The sequence below is a fragment of the Urocitellus parryii genome, chromosome 4, assembly GCF_045843805.1.
Source record: "Urocitellus parryii isolate mUroPar1 chromosome 4, mUroPar1.hap1, whole genome shotgun sequence".
Classification (NCBI taxonomy): Eukaryota; Metazoa; Chordata; class Mammalia; order Rodentia; family Sciuridae; genus Urocitellus; species Urocitellus parryii.
This window is the reverse complement of record NC_135534.1, coordinates 189,118,021-189,137,289: the sequence shown is the minus strand read 5'-3', so window position 1 is coordinate 189,137,289 and position 19,269 is coordinate 189,118,021. Positions and strand designations below refer to the sequence as shown.

At 36.5% G+C, this 19,269-nt stretch overlaps 1 protein-coding gene across 4 annotated transcripts in view; it reads left to right on the top strand.

Annotated features, from left to right (window-relative positions):
- Positions 1 to 19,269, top strand: part of Lpar1 (lysophosphatidic acid receptor 1) — a 160,026-nt gene that overhangs the window by 93,693 nt on the left and 47,064 nt on the right. For all 4 annotated transcript variants that reach the window (XM_077797953.1, XM_026391137.2, XM_026391136.2 and 1 more), the window contains exon 3: positions 18,503 to 19,250. In XM_077797953.1, the coding sequence (XP_077654079.1) occupies positions 18,503 to 19,250 (748 nt within the window). The remainder of the gene's footprint in view (positions 1 to 18,502; positions 19,251 to 19,269) is intronic.

Here is a 19,269-nt window from a genome sequence, read left to right as displayed (position 1 = left end):
TAATGGTGCTTTTGTGAGTGAGGTGCCATTTAGTTCAGGAAGCAGCTGGAACAATGAACAAGTGATGTTAGTAAGCTGGCCTCTGTTTGCAGGGGCCTTGGTTTTCAGTGCTTTAGGATGTCTGTTACTCTAGGCATCAGACTCCAGATCAAGACAAGTGAGTAGTAAATTTTGCTGCTATCCCTTTCTTTTATCTTTCTTTTTTTTGGGGGGTGGGGGTGGGTAAGGGTGCTAATGAAATAACTCAGAATGGATCAAGTTTTGCAATGCTGCCCTGTTGTCTTCCTCTTAGAATTATTATTTTGCTCTGACCTGTTGTAGGAACTTGGAAATAAAATGCAGTTCTAGAAACTTTTGGATGGTAGTCAAGGTAATTTTCCTGTACACCAAAGGGTAGTGCAGTGGTACAGCAGGGACGTTGTCTTTGTTTGGATTATTGGATAACCTGCTCTGAGTATTTAGTAAACTCGTTTAGGCTCAGCAGCAGCGTGGTACAATAGGGAAACAGACTTGGAGTCAGCACGCCTCAGTTCACATCCCTGGGCCTTGGATTTTTGGGTTAAGGGCCTTAGCTATGCCGCCCTTCTCAGTTTCAGGTTCCTCACCTGATTAAATGATAGAATATATGGAAGGTACATGGAAGGGGCTCGGTGAGTATAGTTTCCCATGATTTCTTTTTTTAGCTTCACTCTTCAGAGTGTGGCATCACTCTGAATCATTTATGAAAATCATTTTTAGGCCAAGGTTAAAGAAAAAAAGGAAGAGCCATGTGGATTGAAATTTGAATCTTGATGATACACACTTTTATTCCTGTGTTTTGCAGACTATTGAAACTCATATGTATTTTGAGTAAGGGTGCCTGTTCTTTTTAAAGAAGAGTGAAAAGAGGGAGAGAGGAAAAAGGGACATTTTTACTTCATTTACTTTAAGTGTTTTCCCCGCAAAGACCTGGGATTTTATCATGTGGCTCAAGTCCTTGCTATACTTCACAGCTTTAGTATTCTTTTCTAGCATTTTAGTGCTACCCCCATCATGAGCTTTTTGTCTTTCTAATAAATGGATCATTGCCCTTTCAACATCCATTGACCTGGATGTTTGGTTTTCTTTACCCTCAGTAGTTTTTTTGGTGCTTGAGAGTCTTAGAGAATGGCTAGAGAGATTTAGTGCCTGTTACCCAAGATCACCATTTCAAAGTCCAGTGCAGCTGTTCTCAGGTAATGACTGTCCTTAGCCTTATGTGAAGTGAGTAGGCCCTAGAGCAGGTTTCCTGGTCTAGGTATTTTAGCATACCAATGTCCCTGTCATTTGTCAGCATTTCCAACAGCATCGACCTGTCTACACACACTTTTCCTGTTACACAAACTACTATCAGCTGATGAGTAATATAAATACTTTCAAATGACTCATTTAATTAGAATGTTTAACACCACCCAAGGCAGAAAAAGGCCATATTTAATATAAACACATGGGGAAATGTGTATTCATAAATTTTCTGTGGGAAGATTAGTTGGTGCAGCCACTTGGGGGTGGAGGGTGGTAATTTGACAATAGATATAAAAATTATATACTTTTGCACATCCCTATAAAAACTCTCACATGTGAGATCAAGCAAGAATGCATAAAGATATTCATCGAAGAATTGGTTAAAAACCAAGAAGTATAAAACTTTCTGAATATTCAATAGTGGAAGGACTTAATAAATTCAGGTATGTAAATATGATTGAAATACTATGTTCTAGTTAAAAAAATGAGGCTATCAACATAGCTATATTGCCCTATGGAACCTTATGGGGGGCAGAGAAAGATGCAAATAATTCTTATAGGAAGATATCATTAAAACTGTAAAATGATACCATGTGTTTTTAGGGACAAACATATGGTACATAAATTTAAATCCAAAGTGAAAAGTTCAGCACATACATTTCCAATAGAATGATATTGTCCCCAAGAGGGCCAAATTTGGATCTTGAGAGATGAAAAATTCCTCCAAAGCTTAGTGCTACCTAGCAAAATGCTGTTTAGTATTTAATTTTCCATTAAAGATAATTTAAATTTAATTAAATTTTTTTCCTAGAGGATCACTAATGAAAAGAAAAATGGTCAAAAAACGCTGGCTTCTTGAAGGATGCACATGGCCCTCTAGTCACACTGTCTGGGTTAAAATCCTGCCTCCAGCATTTACTGACCTAGTCATGGGGAAAGATGCTCACCCCTTGAAGGTTCCTCCATATGCTCATATACAAAATGGGCAGAGCAGTAATGGAGCCAACCTCAGAGAGTTGTTTTAAAGATGATCTCAGAAAACATGTATAAAACTTAGAATAGTTTCTGGCACCTCTGCCCATGATATTAGCAACTGTTCCTGTTTAGCAAGCTCTACAGCAGGCTGGGGATACAAGGGTAGATAAGATAAATAAGGCTTTTGTCCTGCTGGAGTTTAGAAACATAGTAGAAGATGCACAGATTAGGGAACAAAATATTACAACCCTGTGTCACAAGTGCCATGAGACAGGAAGTAGAGATGTTTCAGGAGTAAAGCAGAATACCCAGAAAATAAGGACTCAAAGGATCAGGCAAGACTTCTTGAAGGGAGATAATGAAAGAATGTATTAATTTAGTAAGAGAAAGAAAGAGCAGGTGCAGATGTCAAATGTCCCAAGGTGAGACCGGGTGCAGTACTTAGAATTTGGTTCAGGGTGCTCACAGTATAGTAGGGCATGGGGTTGTAAACAGTGATGTCCCTAGAACCACCTCTGCTACTCCACAAGGGCCAATTGTTACGTTTTTAAGAATTTTGTGAGCCAGTTTTTCTTCATACTGGTAGCTTGAAATTAGCCAGGATGGAGTGTTTACAGAAACTGGTAAATGTCATGAGTTAGGTTGTAAAGCTGGAGATTTTGCAGGGCCTTGCATATTATATTAAGGAATATAATATTGATCTGAAAGAAGCCTATGTTGTTTACTGGTTACCCAGGCTTTGGAATCTTAGATCTGGATTCAAGCTCTGATTTTTGACATTTTTGCTGAACAAATTCTCTATCAATGTCAACCATGGTTGTTGTCTCATTATTGTTGCCACATGTTGGGAACTTCCGATTTTAAAGGAGTCAGCAATAAGCTGGGAGAGGTGGCTTAGGAGAGATGAAGGCCATTGGGTCACTTGTTCCAGGATCCTCTGATTATTTATGAGCCCAATTATATGTTAGTCTTCCAATGGAATTTGTACAAATCGTAGTCCAAGGCTAGCTTGCCCTTGCCTCTAAGCCTGATGTCTTCTCTTCCATTAGCAGTGTTCAGAGAAAGTTAAAATTATTTAAATGCAGAATCTCCTTAGACAGCAAGTAATGAGAAGTTCATTTAGACATCTTAGCCTGCTATTGTCCGGCATGTGCACTTATACGCTGTTTTAGAGTGAATTCTTTTAGAGTGTAAAGATACACTCACATTCAAGTGTGAAAGTCCTGAAAATACTTTTCCAAGGTAAAAGCAACAATTAAAAAAAGAAAAAGCTTTTGATTTTGTTTATTTCTCCATTCATTTGATAACAAAAACATTTTTCTAGTTAAGGCTGCCTAATACTAGACATAAACTAATTAATATGAACCAATAGCCTGTAATTGTTTCAAACAATAATAAGGAAGAAAGCTTTCATTGTCACCCCTGCTGGGATTGCCGTGCAGTTAGTGAAAGATAGGCCTTGTGCTTTGAAGTGGGACAAGTTTGTATTCTCTGCTTTGCTGCTACAAGCTGGATTATGGTTTTCTCCTACTGAGAAAGCACCTTGCAAAGCTAGGTGAATCCTAGGGCAAAACTAGACTAGAAGCCTCAGGATGTTGCTGACTTACAGTTCTGCTCTTCCAAACACTGAGCTGATAAAGAGCTTCCTTATCCACAGGAAGCACCAAGGATGTGTTTGAAGGCAGGAAACCTGTTCATCACTAGGTGTAGTTAATGTGTTCATGTCTTGGGGTCATTGAAGGTATGGGATGGGATAGGAAACTGAAAAACTTAAGTTGCTACTCTCAGTAGCCATGTTCTCTTTCTAGAACTCTTGAGCATTCCCTTAATTGTGGTTGATCAGGTTGTGGGTTGAATAAATAGAATTTAGATTAAAAAAATTAAAATTTTTTTTGGTGGTACTACTTGGGATTGAATAGGGGTGCTCTCCCAATTGACCTCTAATCCCGTCCCTTTTTATTTTTAAATTTGAGATAGAGTCTCACTGAGGTTGAGGCTGGCCTCAAACTTTCAATCTTCCTCAGTCTCTTGAATAGCTGGGATTATGTGCGTGTGCCACTTGTATCAGGCTGTTTTCATTTTAATGGAGGGGTCAGTAGTTAGTTTAATATCTGAGTGTGTGATTTGGCTTTGTTCAAATCCAAGGCTGGTAATAGAGGCAGAATAGGTGACTGAGAACAAGGTATTTAACTCCCACACCTGTGATTTCAGCAAGGAAGGAATCTGTTCCTTCAGCATTTTACAAGGTGTTTCATTCTGTCTCTCATGTGAGGGACTGTTTTGGTTTTTAGCCAAGGACATAAATATATTTTGATCTTTCCAAGTGTTTTCTGGTAGCTTTCAGTTAAAGTATTTCTTTAATTCTTCTTCAATATTCCAATAAAAGGTGGCTGGTCTCTCTGCATGTTGTCTGTTGGAAGACAAGTGTTTTTGAACATTGTTACCTATAGATTCTCCAAAATTCCATTGTATTTACAACATATATATTTTAGAATGTTTTATTTATGTTATTAGAGAGTATTTTGGATTAAAACAACTGAATTACACATTAAATGAGTTGCATTTTTTAGAAGTTAAAAGATTTTTGCATGTTTTTCTTAGAACTTTCAAACATTCACAAAAATGAAGAATCATACTGTAACTCTCAATATAGCCACCATCTAGACTCAGTAGTTGCTAGCATTTTGCCATGGTGTTTTACTTGCTCCCCTTTTTGGGGGTGGGAGTGTGAGAAGCATTTTAAAGTAAATCCTGGTAGCATGTCATCTCATCACAACGATCACATATCAGTATTCATCTCTAGGAAATAATTTGTTTGCATAATTACAATACAATCATCACATTAAACAAAATTAAAAACCCTTTACTATCACTTTTGTACTCAGTTTGTATTCAGATTTCTCTACTTGTTTCTCTGAAAAGCATTTTTGCAGTTAGTGTGTTAAAAAACATTGATGAGATCGCACAAAAGCATTTAATGTCTTATAAGGTTTAAGAATATAATTCCATTTTCTACTTTATTTTCTAAATAAAGAAGGTTATATTGATAATCAGACTATTTCACTATTGAATATAAAATTGAGACATACACAGAAGATTCCAATATAAATGAATTATTACAGTGGTTGCAGTTACTAAGTTCTGTATCTCTAACATAAGGAATTATGGATATCTTCTGATAGTGCTTTCTTTTAGACTAATGCATGAATGATAGAATGAAGAACTAATGCAGTATGAGTTAATTGCTATATGAAATTTCTGGTGACACATAACAAAGACATAGTGTGGTCTGACTCCCTAACATGCAATTGAGAAAGAGAATGCATAGGCTTAGAAACAGATTTTGATTTGAAGTGAGGCCATTGTAGCTAAAAGGCCTTTCAATGTAAGTATCTCTTTCAGCTTTATTTTTTTTAATAAAAAATAAAATAATGGAATTAAAATAATGTGTACTGTGCTCACAAATTTAAATGACAAAATATCTGCTCAGTGTTTTGTATAGTATCAACCCCTTTAATAGATACCAGGTATGCTAGTTCTTTCAATTTTCCTACTGATTATTCTGAGAGTTCTTTACAGAGAGAAAGTGGTTCCTGCTACATATGGTCTGTGTATATAATGTGCATATGTGTTATGCCAGAAGATCCATCAAAGGATAAACACTCTACAGAAAACTCCAATGTATTGCCAGGAATAAGTGCATATGGAGATAAACATTGAGATTTCTGACTTACTCCATCTTGAACCATGTTTCTATTAGGAATTAGATTTGTTCTCATATTGCCATTTAAATTCATTTATGCCCCTTCTTTGTTTATAAACTCAGATAAAGTTAGAGAGGATATCTTCCTTTGGAATCTAAGAGCACATTTAAATTTTCTTTTCATAAGATAAAATGTACAGGATAACCTGGGGTAAACCACAATGATAGCTTTCTTGTTTGTAGATTTTTCTTTCTAATATATTTTTAATTGGCTTAATATTTAATGATTAATAGAGTTACACCTCAAAGTGTGTGGTATTTTCCTTCTTACTGCTCATAGTTGTGTTTTGTCTGTTCTTCTTTTCACACTCCTAAGTTCACCAGCTACTTTTATTTGAACTTTTCTTGCAGATTTGCCATGAATAAACATAAAGGTGGGACAATGGCCTGCTATTTTTACCATAATCCTAAGAGTCCAGTGGTGTAGCTCAGTAATAGAGTGCTTGCTCAGCATGAGAGATTCCCTGGGTCAGATCCCTAGCACTGCCTGCGCCCCCCCCCCCACAAAAAAATACACACACATAAATAATAAATAAAAATAAAAAAATTCAAGATCTGTAACTTGCTGTAATAAAACTGTCATGGGAAAAAAAGAAAACAAAACCTCAGCCTATATTTGCTGTGTGTTGATACTGCCTTTTGCTAATTGTATAAAATCACTTAAGCACTGTCCTTAGTTAAACCTTCCCTTTTCATAAATGATTGTTCAAGCAGGCTCAGGCTGGATAGAAGTGAAAGTGTGTTGATATATACTGCTTAGCATTAGAAAAGGCTGTGGCAATAAAGCAACTTTCAAAGATTTAGACAACTTTTAGCAAAAGATCAAATCCTGCAGAAAGAAGAGTAGGATGTGGTTGTTGTTGAACTAGGTGGCTTCCTGATTTCAAAGTCAGAATGTCCAGCAGGTGATTTCAAAACATATTTTACTTAAGTGAACCTCCACCAGCCAGCACAGGGAGTTTTTGGAGTCTTAGTTCAGGCTTGGGAGGAAGATCGGATTCAGGTATGAGCCTAACACTGAGGGCTGTGCATACTCTAGAAGTCTACTTAGCATTATCTTACTTGTGGTTGATTAGGTTACAGAACAACCTGGCAAAATAATGGAGGGCAGGACCCAGCAAGGATTCCAGCCAATGACCCAGTGGCTCAGGCAATAGTTCAGGGTTTAGCTTTTGCAGACATGCTGGGTTGTGTAGAGATGACATGGATAGGTGTAAATTCCACCTCTGTGAGACATGTCCTTGCAGAGAGACTCAGCTGCTGCTCAGCCCACTGTCTCTTTCAAGAGTAGCTTGGAACACTAGGACCATCAAACCTGTACATGGGCCAGGTACTGTTGCGCACACCTGTAATCCCAGAGGCTTGGGAGGCTGAGACAGGAGGATCACAAGTTCAAAGCCAGTCTCAGCAACTTGGCAAGGTCCTAAGCAACTTAGTGACACCCTGTCTCAAAATAAAAAATTTAAAAAGGGCTGTAGATGTGACTCAGTGGTTGGTCATCCCTGGTATAAAAACAAAAACAAAACAAAACCCTGTACATGGGAAGTCAATCCTGTGGCAGTGGAGAAAGAAAAGGCAGAGAAAAATAAGGTGGCAAATGATAGGGAACATAAAATATGAAGATTATAGTCATCTGTCACACCATTATATTTTACTGTTTCAACTGATGCTTTAGGAATATACATTTAAGCAGAATTCTTATATGTACTTTTTGCCTGCATTTTTTAAAAAGGTTTGGACAAAGAGGAGGCTAATTCTATTTTAAATATTACATGCTGCTTTTTTTATTGCATATTTTATGGTTTTCTCTAACCTAACCACAGAAAAAGAAAGTATAGTTTATAGAGACACACAATGTTGTAATAAAAGAGCACAATAAGGTAATGTAGGAGAAGATGTTAAACACTGAAAAGAAGTATATAACCCTGTCTTTTAAAATCAAAATGGAACAAGTTGATAAAGAAATATACATTCTGTTATTAGCCTGTACACAGAATGGACTAGTGGGAAATAATGTTGCATTTTTCTCACAGGACAAACTGCAAAATCATTTTGATCTTTTAGTTCAAGAGTGAATGCACTTTAGAGATTTGGTTTATGAAGGTTTAAGTCCTTTGGGTTTTGATTTAAAATTTTCAAAAGGACACATGTCACAGTAATAGAGTGACAGATCCTCCATCTTAAAAGAGAGTAACATTTTTCCCTTCATTTTAGAGGAATTTTACATCTTTCTCCTTCCTTTCCCTCTTTATTAATGGCTCAGACTGAATTAGATTTTTTTAAATAAAATACATTAAACACAATGAAACATGTGGAATTACAATACCATAATGTATTCATTACCCAGCTTTTATTTTGATTTAACTTCTTCATAATTTTTTGGACTTTAGTAAATAAAACAAATGAATAATTACAAAGTTGAAGTGCCTGATACTCCTTTCCAACTCTGTTTACCACCCCTTTGCCTAGAAAACTTAATATCTATCATTCTCTCCACATTTGATTGTAGATATATAACTATGTGAGAAAAATATAAAATATCTATTGTAGATCTCTGCAAATTTTTACCAGTCATAAGGATAGTATACTGCAGGTATATTTGTGAAATTGCTTTAGTCACTAGTATGTATTATACCCACTTTGCTTAATTGCCTTTTGGTAAATAAAATTCTTGTTGTTCTCTTTAAGCACATATGTGATTATTCCCTAGCCAGGGTTAGAATTTTCAAGCTAGAGTATGAACATGTCCAGTTTTAGTGGTTTCACCAAACTATTTTTCAAAGCTATTGTACTGTTGTACTTTCACCAGCACTGTATGATTGTCCTTGCCAACTCTTGATTTTTTTCAGAGTTGTTAACTTCTGCCAACCCCAAGGAAATAAATTGGATCTCACTGTAGTTTGTATTTAACTTTCTGTGATGCCCTGTCCTTTCCTCTTTTTCCCCCTTATTTTACTGGCCTAACAAAACCACTAGTGCATGTAAAAGCACTTGAGTTAACTTTGTTTTGTTTTTGTTTTAAAAGGGAATGTTTCCATGAAATTTGACAGTTTACTATACCTGTTTGGTAGCCACCTTTTTTTTAAGGAAATTAATTATCTTCTAAGTCTAAATTGCCAAACTATCATGAAAGTCATTAAAAAAATTATCTTAAAAGTTATAGCCAGGCATAGTGGTACACGCCTGTAATCCCAATGGCTTGGGAGGCTGAGGCAAGAGCCAGCTTTAGCAATGGCAAGGTGCTAAGCAACTCAATGAAAACTTGTCTCTAAACAAAATATATACACACAAAAAAAATAGGACCGGAGAATATAACATGGTGGTTGAATGCCCCTGAGTTCAATCCCTGGTACCCCACACCCCCAAAAAGTTATAAAACATTTTTTCCATGTCTTATGACAAATGACTTTCTTCCTCTCCTTAAATTTTTTGAAATGGTTAATTATATTAGCAGATTTTTAAATGTTAAATCATCTTTGGATTCTGGAATAAACTCTACTTAACATATACAAACCCTATGGTTATCGACATATCTATAGGTTATCTACATATCTACATCTATACACATTGCTGGATTCAATTTACTTGCATTTTATTTAGGAGCTGTCACATTCTTAAATAAGATTGGTGATTTTCTCTCTCCTCTTCCTCTCTCTCTCTCTCTCTCTCTCTCTCTCTCTCTCTCTCTCTCGTAACATGGTTATGTTGATTTCTTACAAAGGTAACCAAATAAGCTTACAGAGACATTTAAGATGAGAGTGGAGGTATTAGAGTGAAAGCAGATTAAGGGAAGAGAATGCCTTTAGACTTTAAGCCAAGTGTTCATATTCACCTATTAAGGAGTATGAATGGAAAGTATAACTCTTGAACCTGCAGTAGTGGAAAAGGGGGACCACAATCTGTTCAGCTCAGTTTGGGTTCATTCATTATCTGACACTCCCGGGACCTGCTCTGATTCTTCTGCGTATGCTCATGGTTTCCCTCCTATGCTGTTATTCTTTTGGAATGATGAGTTCATGATCAGTGAGTCTAACTTGAGAGAATCCTGCATGGCTACACTGTGAGGGCTAGGCACATAGACGAGGAAGGGTTATGGGAGTATCATGAATTCAGGACCATGGTTTGTATTAATTTCTCCTCTTGTTGAGATCTCAGAATTGAGTCTAATTTTCCATACCAAGCGTTTGTGATTTATATGTTTGAGGTTATGATTTCTTAAGAGACTCTTTTATTTTACTTATTTTCTAATTTGGAGGCTAAATTAAAACTGACCTGCTTCCTTTTCTCTGAAGTGCAAAAAGGTAGATTATTGATTTTTCCTGGTATACCGTTCTCTTGATGTGGAGATCTTTAAGAGCTCTAGCTTTATGGGTGGATATCACTTCTAATTCATTGCCTCAGTCAAGGCCAAGGGTTTCTGTTTCCTAGTAGTGTTTAAAATCTTGTCCCCAGAGTCTTTGATACAATCTGCTGCCAGGGCAGCCTATCACATGATTTGCAGTTTTCTTTTAGCTCAGTGATGTATCTAAAAGTCCATTTTTTTTTATATTGTATCGAGCACATTGTAGGGTTTTTAGTGATTTTTACCATTCTTCCTCTTGGGGACAACACAGAATTCTCTGGAAATTTGGAAAGTGTGATGATGATGATGACCACCTGTTCTTAGCCTGGTGGAAAAAGGCTATGACAGAGAAAACGCATGTTCATTGACCTACAATTACTATGTTTTCCATAGTTGCTTTATGCATATTTATATGTTATATTGAGGTACTTTGTTGCTTTATAAGTGGTACTTGATGTACTTTTTCAGATAAGCTTTTTAAAATTTGCATATTCTTCAGCAATTATAAGGAGTCTAGGTTTAATACCTTTTGGAGTTTATCAGTATTGTTTTGTGGCCTCTCTTCTACTTTTAGTGGGAAATCATAATTTTTTGTTTGCTTGTTTCTAACTGGAGACTACTCTAAAAAGATGAGAAATATTTTTCTTATCCATAAATTTAATGGTATTTGAATAAATTCTGTGCTACTTTTCTAATCTTTATAGGGGGAGGAAGTATGTCAAGGTCTGATTATTTTGCATTTAAGAACTAGAATTGAAAAGGTCTTAGAGAGCCTTTATGGAGATTGAGATCTCAGAGGAGTTATGGATCTTGATGAAGACCAAGTTAACTGGTGGGCATCAAAATCAGGAAGAGACCTGGTTAGCAGAGGCCATATATCAGGTCCTCACCCATGTCATTGTCATGCTTTATCAGAAGAGGGAACAGTGTTGGCCTGATTTATACCTTGTTTCTGTTTCTTTCTCCAGGAGAGATTAAAACCTCTCTTTTAAGAAGAGTATGTCAGTAGAGTACATATTTATATTCTTACCTGAATACTTACTAACTCACATAGGTATAATTACTAGTCTGTGAATTTATGCCAGGTGGAAGTTCCCTCTTCCTCTTGGTTAATGAACATGTCATTGTCTTGCAGGAGATTAGAAAGTGCATCAGATGAACTGAGAGTGGCTCTACTACAGTCAGGTGTATCATTTTGGTGTCCCTTGAAGGCAGGCATCATGCAGTCCATGGTATCACAGAATACTTGGTATTCTGTGAATGCTTGTGAATGTGTGAATGAATAAATGAAGTGCACAATGAGGATGAATAGCCTGTGTGCCCCTTCAGAATTTAGGTTTGGCAGAATTGTTATGACTTCCCTCACAGATAGGATGAGGTAGACTTCTTAGATTTGGAACTCTCTTCTCTGTAGAGCAGCCCTTGAGCCCTGCCCCCAGTCATCCTGAGATGTAGTGATTAGAGGACGAACAGGGCTCCATTGTGGATTTTTTGCCATGGAAGACAATTTAATTTTCTTCTTATCTGTATTTTTGTTTCTTGGGCAGGGCAAAATTTGATGACTTTTTATAGCAGAAATTTCTAACTGTAGTAAGTTGAATTTTAGAGTAATCTTTTAAAAAAATATTTACTGTGTTTTATCTGAATATATTTTTGTTTTCCCCTAAATTTTTTATAATAAACATTGCTTTTCTAAAGAGAAAAAGAAAATCATTTCTAATCTTTTAACTTTTTAAAATTTTTCTTTTTTAGTTATACATGACAGTAGAATGTATTTTGACATATCCTACCATTTCTAATCTTAACTAGATAAATGATACAAATTTGCCATTTTACACATTGTTCATCCTTTCTCCCTTTTGTATTCTGTTTTTCTCCAGTAATATGAAAAGTCACCCTACTTTATTATTTAATTTGGTGGGTTTTGAATCAGCATATTTTAAATTTATTTTGAAAATTGTCACAGTTTAATATGTTTTGCTTGTTTACCCAGTAATAAGAGAAATTTACATATATTTACATTCTGCTCCCTGAGTTCAAGATCTTATTAGTATCTTTAGTGACTTTTTTGGTCCCAGATTATTATTAATATTTTTGTAGGTATAACTTCTTTTAAGGATTATTGTGGATGTCTGTTTTATAGTCATGTGAAAACAGTCATATGCCTTGTAGGTTTCCATGCTTGCTGCCAGTGTTTTTGCTCTATTGCACATGTGCTTTTGTTGTTTTGGTTTTTTCTTTACTTTTCTCATGACTTATTTTTATGGGTATTTTCCTTAGGAGGTAAACACATATGATGTTATTTTCTGCACTCTGCATGTCTGGTACTGTTCTTTTTGTCCTCATGTGAAAACATCAGGGTAGATGAATGTGGGGCCTTCCGGATCTCAGACATTTTCTCCACAAAGTAGAGAATCTGATTGTGTGGGTCCTGTCCTTAGGAATTCTATATCAAAAGCTTATAGTTGTTCTGTTCTCTCTCTTACATATGTGATTCAGTTATATTCTATTTAATTGTTTCTCTATACTCCTAACATTTTTTTACCCTGAGATTCCAAAATCATATCAAGCTATATTTTAATTGTTTTTAATTAACTTTGTTTTATAATTTATATAAACTTAAACCAGGAAGCTGAAGTCTTTTTCCTTAAGCAATAACTTCTCTTTATTTGGAGCTGTGTTTCTTCAGCTCTGCTTTAGTCTTTCTTGGATTCCCTATAGGACTCAAGTTTTTCCTATGTATACATCTTTTTCTTTTGTTCTTGTCATCTCTGACCCTCTTTTCTGAGTGCTAGGTGAATTTATTAAGTCTTCTATCTGCCATTTACATTTTCTGGAATTTTTATATGTTATTGCCTGTGTTGCTGCTTTTAATTCAGAAACTGTTTTTCAATTTGTTCGTATAGGCACAATGATGACTTTCAAAGATATTTATTACTTAATCCTCAGAACCTCTGAGTAACCTACCTTACATGGCCAAGGGGACTTTTCACATGTGATTCTGTTAAGAGTTTTGAGAAGGGGAGATCAGCCTGGATTATCCAAGTGGGATTAGTGTAATCACAGTGTTCCTTAAGAATGGAAGAGCGAGGCAGCAGAGTCCACGCAAGAGTGATGCGCTGAGAGAAAGACTTGACTAGAATTACTGGCTTCTGATGGTAGAAGGGGCCATAAACCAAGGAATGAGGGCAGTCTGTAGACATAAGAAAAGAGTCTTCTGTAGAGCCCCTGGAAAGGAACATATCCTTGCCAGCACCCTGGTTTGATTCCACTTTTTACTTCTGATGTCCAGAACTATAAGAATAAATTTGTATGTTCAGCTGCTAAGTGTATAGCATTTTATTATAGTGGCAATATGAAAGTAATTCAATCTCCATTTAGTTTTTACTGGGATTTTTGTTATCTCAATATGACTAATTTTATTTTTAATTCTAGTACCCTAAGAAAGCACATTAAGAATACAAATCATAAATATTCTATAATTTAATCTTTCTTTTTTCGCCTCTCTTCTTCTTCCATAAGTCTGCTATAGTGGGAGGTGCTGGGTATCCAACCCAGGTACACGTGCATCTGAGGCAAGCATTCTACTGCTTAGCTATATCCCCAGACAACATTTTAATTCCTAGTACATTTTTCTGTTCCTTGAGTATTCAGTTGGTAATTTTCATGAAATGCAGAGTTCTTACCCAGAATTCTCTTTGTATAGAATTTTAAATCTAAAATAGACTTTATATATCACTGAGTCTGTTTTCCTCATTTCACAGAAGATAAAACTGAGTTTCAAAAAATAATGTTTTATCACTATAATATAGTCTAGTATTTATGGTGTCAGGACTCAGTTTCTTTCTTTCTTACTTTTTTCTTGTACCAGGGATTGAAGGAGCACTTAACCACTGAACCACATCCCCAGCCCTTTTTTTATATTTTATCTGGAGGTAGGGTCTCATTGAGTTACTTAGGACCTTGATAAGTTGTTGAGGCTGGCTTTGAACTTGTGATCCTCCTGCCACAGCCTCCCAAGCCTCTGGGATTACAGGCATGCACCACCGTACCCAGCTCAGCACTCAGTTTATGAGAGAACAAGAATGGGTGGAACTGAGTCACATGTTGTCTGCTGATTTAGAACCTGACATCCCATTGGGGAAAATCATCAGTTTTGAATATCTTAGCATATTATGGCTCAAAATGATATATTTTTTTTACTTTTTACTTCATTATCCTTAACTGTATAATTTTAAATAAATAGAAAAAAAACCATAGTTTTTATGTTTGGAAAAGGTTAAGAAATTGCACATATCCCTTCTTGATTTAGTAATTGGTTTTCAGAAATTGGAATGCTGTGAAAATCACATCAGCTTGATATTTGACTTAAAAAAACTCTTTGTCCAGAGAAAGTACATGCTTATAGGGGCTAATAGAAAAAAATAGTTGTACATTTATATTTATACTTTCCGTATATTCTTTGAAGAAAGAAAACTTGGAAATTATGAACATTTTTGTAGTTGTATTTAATGTATTAATGTAGCTAACATTTCTTTAGCATCAAATCCATCTGACAGTTGCTATTATACAACAATGAAACAGTATTTGTATATTTAATCTTCACTTGAATAGGATTTCTAACCCAGTGGAGGAGGATCAACTGAGAAATCAGTGGAATATAAATTAGAAAATATTTGGCTATAAAGGAGAAACAAAATCAAAACTCAAAGGAGAACTTGAGATTGTGGGGGACCTTTGTTTTTTAAGAGAAGGCACAGCCTTAATCTGGAATGTTCTAGTAAAGAGTAATAATGGAGGGAGGAGAAAGGGAAGAAAAAGAGAGGGATGATAATGGGAAAGAAACTGAAGACAAAAGAGAAAGGAAGTAATTGATAGAACAGACTCTTGAAATGGCAGGAAGCAATGAGATTAGAGCACGTGGGTGGCAAAAGGCACATGTTCTCTATTGTCCCGGAAGAGGGGTGAAAGAATTGTGTATTAAATGGGTAATTTTTTTGTGGGGGGGGAAGTGTTCCAATCTGATAGTTTCAATTTACCTCTGGAAACTGTTGATGAAAAGAGGGAGAGGGACTCAAAAGTTTGAGAATATTAGGTAGTTTAGTGATTGTGCAGAATATATAGAGTAATAATTAGGGGGAAACCATATCGTCACATGGCATAGATTACCAGTTGAGGAGAGACGTGGTAAACTTGTGCTGGCATCAACCTCTAAATGTGTGAATTTTCTCCAGGCTCTCTCAGAAGCCTTAGTACCTGTGGAAGTTACAACAAACTTGGATTTGTCCAAGACTGGTGTTATTCAAATATATTGTTTTGGAAGCACAGTGTGACAAAGAAGTTATAAAACCCTCTGTTCCCTTTTCTAATAGTTCCAAAATTCATGAAGCTCTAAAATTAAAGCTTTATTGTCACGAGCCATCCATGGGTTGCATGTGGGTCACTGTGCATGGAAGCCTAGTGGATAGAAATATCTGGTGTCTCTGGGATGACCAGTGGACATTTTCTCTGGTCAATTGCCCAGAGACAATGTGAATTTTTATCCCCCTCTGCCATGGCCCACACAGCACCTGAAGTAGGTGTGACCTGCCAAGATGTTGATCAACCTGATGACTGCAAGACATCATGAAGTAAGACTTCACCCTTGAAACCTTATTCCTGCCTTTGATTTACCCCCTTAAATAAACCACCAGAGCCATCTTTTCTTTGTCTAGTTCTAGCACCCATGTGGACTAGATCTATCAGGGGCTTTGCTTTTGTAAATATATTTCTGAATATTTGTGTTTTGTTATTCATTAATTATTTCAGACTTTAAGTTTTAGTTTTAATTGCCCAATGAGACGTTGGTTATCACCCCCATTAGTTTATGATAACTCATTTGGTAGCAAAACTCTGAAATAATTTACCTGAGGCTATTTATAGCCTTCACTTATCAAATTTAATATATATTCATATGTTTTGCCTCACAAATCAATATGTGTGATTATGGAGTGCTGCCTCAGCCTCTACTGGGGATGCTATACATGAAATATGCACATATAACTGTTCTTAAAACCAGAAAAATTCTGAATTGTGAAAGACATCTGGCCCCAATTTCTTCAGGAAGGGACTGTGTTCCTGTGTTAGCAATAAAGAAGTTGAAATGAATTATTATGGAATTTAAGCTGGACAAGAAAAAAGGAGAAGGTGGGAAGGGTATTTCATTGGGAAAAGTAGAAGGGTCAAGGAAATAGATAATTTCAGAGAATCAAGGTTCTTCTGGGTGTGGTGATGCACACCTGTAATCCCAGTGGCTCAGGAGGCTGAGACAGGAGGATTGTAAATTCAAAGCTAGCCTCAGCAACTTAGGGAGGCCCTAAGCAACTTAGTGAGATCTGCTTTAAAATAAAAAATAAAAAGGCCTGGGGATGTGACTAGGTGGTTGAGCACCCCTGGGTTCAATCCCTAATACCAAAACAAAAACAAAACAAACAAACAAAAAACCTAAGTACTGGAGTTCCAGTGAGATAATTTGAAGAATAGGAAATCATAATGAGCAATTAGAATGTCACAAGTATTTTCAAAGGGAGTCAATTCTGGGTGGTTGCAGGGTATGACCATCACTGTGGGCAGCTGAGCTGTAATAGAAGAAAAGGTCATTAGAAATGAGGTCAAGAAAATGAAAGGCAAGAAAATTAGATTACCCAGAATAATGACAAGATATAGGGTAGATGGGAACACTATAAGCCAAGCTCTCTGATATCTAATGGGTGAGACACCATGAAAGGTACATGAGATCTATGAGGAGCAAAATAATGTCCTCACTTTGCCCCTGGAGCATGACCTCTTTAATGAATGGAAAAGTAAAGAGGTCAATAATTATACAGCATGTTATGTATAATGGTAGAAGTGTGATCTCAAACTATTAAAGTCTAGATGAGGAAAGAGACTTTATATGTCTGGACATGTCCAAAGACTAGCCACTTAGATGTTTTGAAATTTTCCATGTTTTGTAAACATGAAATGCATAACCTATGGATATTCAGTAGAATATTTTATCAAAATAGTAGTTAAAACTGTCATATTTGCTAGGTAATTTACTAGAAGCAAAGCAAAAATAAGGTAGAATGTGCAGTATCTTCAAGAAATATTTTCTATATTTAGAAGTCTCAGACAAACTTAAGGTTTCAGGCAGAATGATTTTTTCTAGGAGATGTGTAATTTTCTGGTTTCTTCTCTGTTACCTTTTGTTTTCTAATTTTGTTTTACTTTTATTGACTACTCTTGTTATTCTATTTTAGACTATCTCAATCCCTTCTGGATTCAAGTGAGAGTATAAATAATAAGCAAATATATTCTGATCACTGATGCTGAAAAATAAGTTAACATGTTGTAAAGTTTTGTCACTCCACATTTGAAAAGATATACTTCATCTAATCTAAATATATTCTACTTCTTGTAGAGTAGTGTCAAATATCAACTGCTCTTTGGAGGTTACATTAGGTCCTCCAAAAAGAAGAAGTTCTCTAGTATCATAGGTTGGTTGATGAATGCTATTCTGGGGCTGAGGAGTCTTGGGGGTAAGCTTTGCTGACCACAGGAATGTTGAGCAGCAAATGCTGGCTTTGGCCAGAGAACCTTTGATGCATAGTGACCTCTTTGAAATGTTGGAACTGATGGTGCTTGTGGGAACCTGCATTACCAAATGTCCATCACAGATTGAACATACTATGTGAGAATAGAAATGTAGAATAATAGGGCAATGATACCCTATATATAAACCACCTCTGTTTACAGATTCCCTAAATAACAGATGAAAATAGATTTTACTATGGCAAATAGTTCAATTGCAGTGTTCTGCAAAAATTTTGTCTGTCTCATGTATTTTAAGCAAGATTTCTGGGCCATGTGGCTTTTCTAGTAGACTTCAATGACATGCAACCACCAAGCAGAGACCTTGTCATTTATTTAACTCAAACTGTCTTTAATTTTGAAGACTGTGAGAAACCTTAGGGTATGAGTATAATCACAGGATGTTATGCAGGATCAGATTTTCAAATTCTTTGCTTTTGTTTTCTGCTGCATGTACCAGAGCAGTCTCATGTTATCTGTGCATCTTTAAATTTGGATCTGTGGTTTCTTTTTTCTCTTTTCATCATCTTTCCTCCTTTCTCTTTTAGTTCACAGCCATGAATCAACCACAGTGCTTCTACAATGAGTCTATCGCCTTCTTCTATAACCGGAGTGGAAAGTATCTTGCCACAGAATGGAACACGGTCAGCAAGCTGGTGATGGGACTTGGGATCACAGTTTGTATCTTCATCATGTTGGCCAACCTACTGGTCATGGTGGCAATATACGTCAACCGTCGCTTCCATTTTCCTATTTATTACTTAATGGCCAATTTGGCTGCTGCAGACTTCTTTGCTGGGTTGGCCTACTTCTATCTAATGTTCAACACAGGCCCCAATACTCGGAGACTGACCGTTAGCACATGGCTCCTCCGTCAGGGCCTCATTGACACCAGCCTGACAGCATCTGTAGCCAACTTACTGGCTATTGCAATCGAGAGGCACATTACGGTTTTCCGAATGCAGCTCCATACAAGGATGAGCAATCGGCGGGTGGTGGTGGTCATTGTGGTCATCTGGACTATGGCCATTGTTATGGGTGCTATACCCAGTGTGGGCTGGAACTGCATCTGTGATATTGATAATTGTTCCAACATGGCACCCCTCTACAGTGACTCTTATTTAGTCTTCTGGGCCATTTTCAATTTGGTGACCTTTGTAGTAATGGTGGTTCTCTATGCTCACATCTTTGGCTACGTTCGCCAGAGGACTATGAGAATGTCTCGGCACAGTTCTGGACCCCGTCGGAATCGGGACACTATGATGAGTCTTCTGAAGACTGTGGTCATTGTGCTTGGTAAGTTTTGTCTTGACTA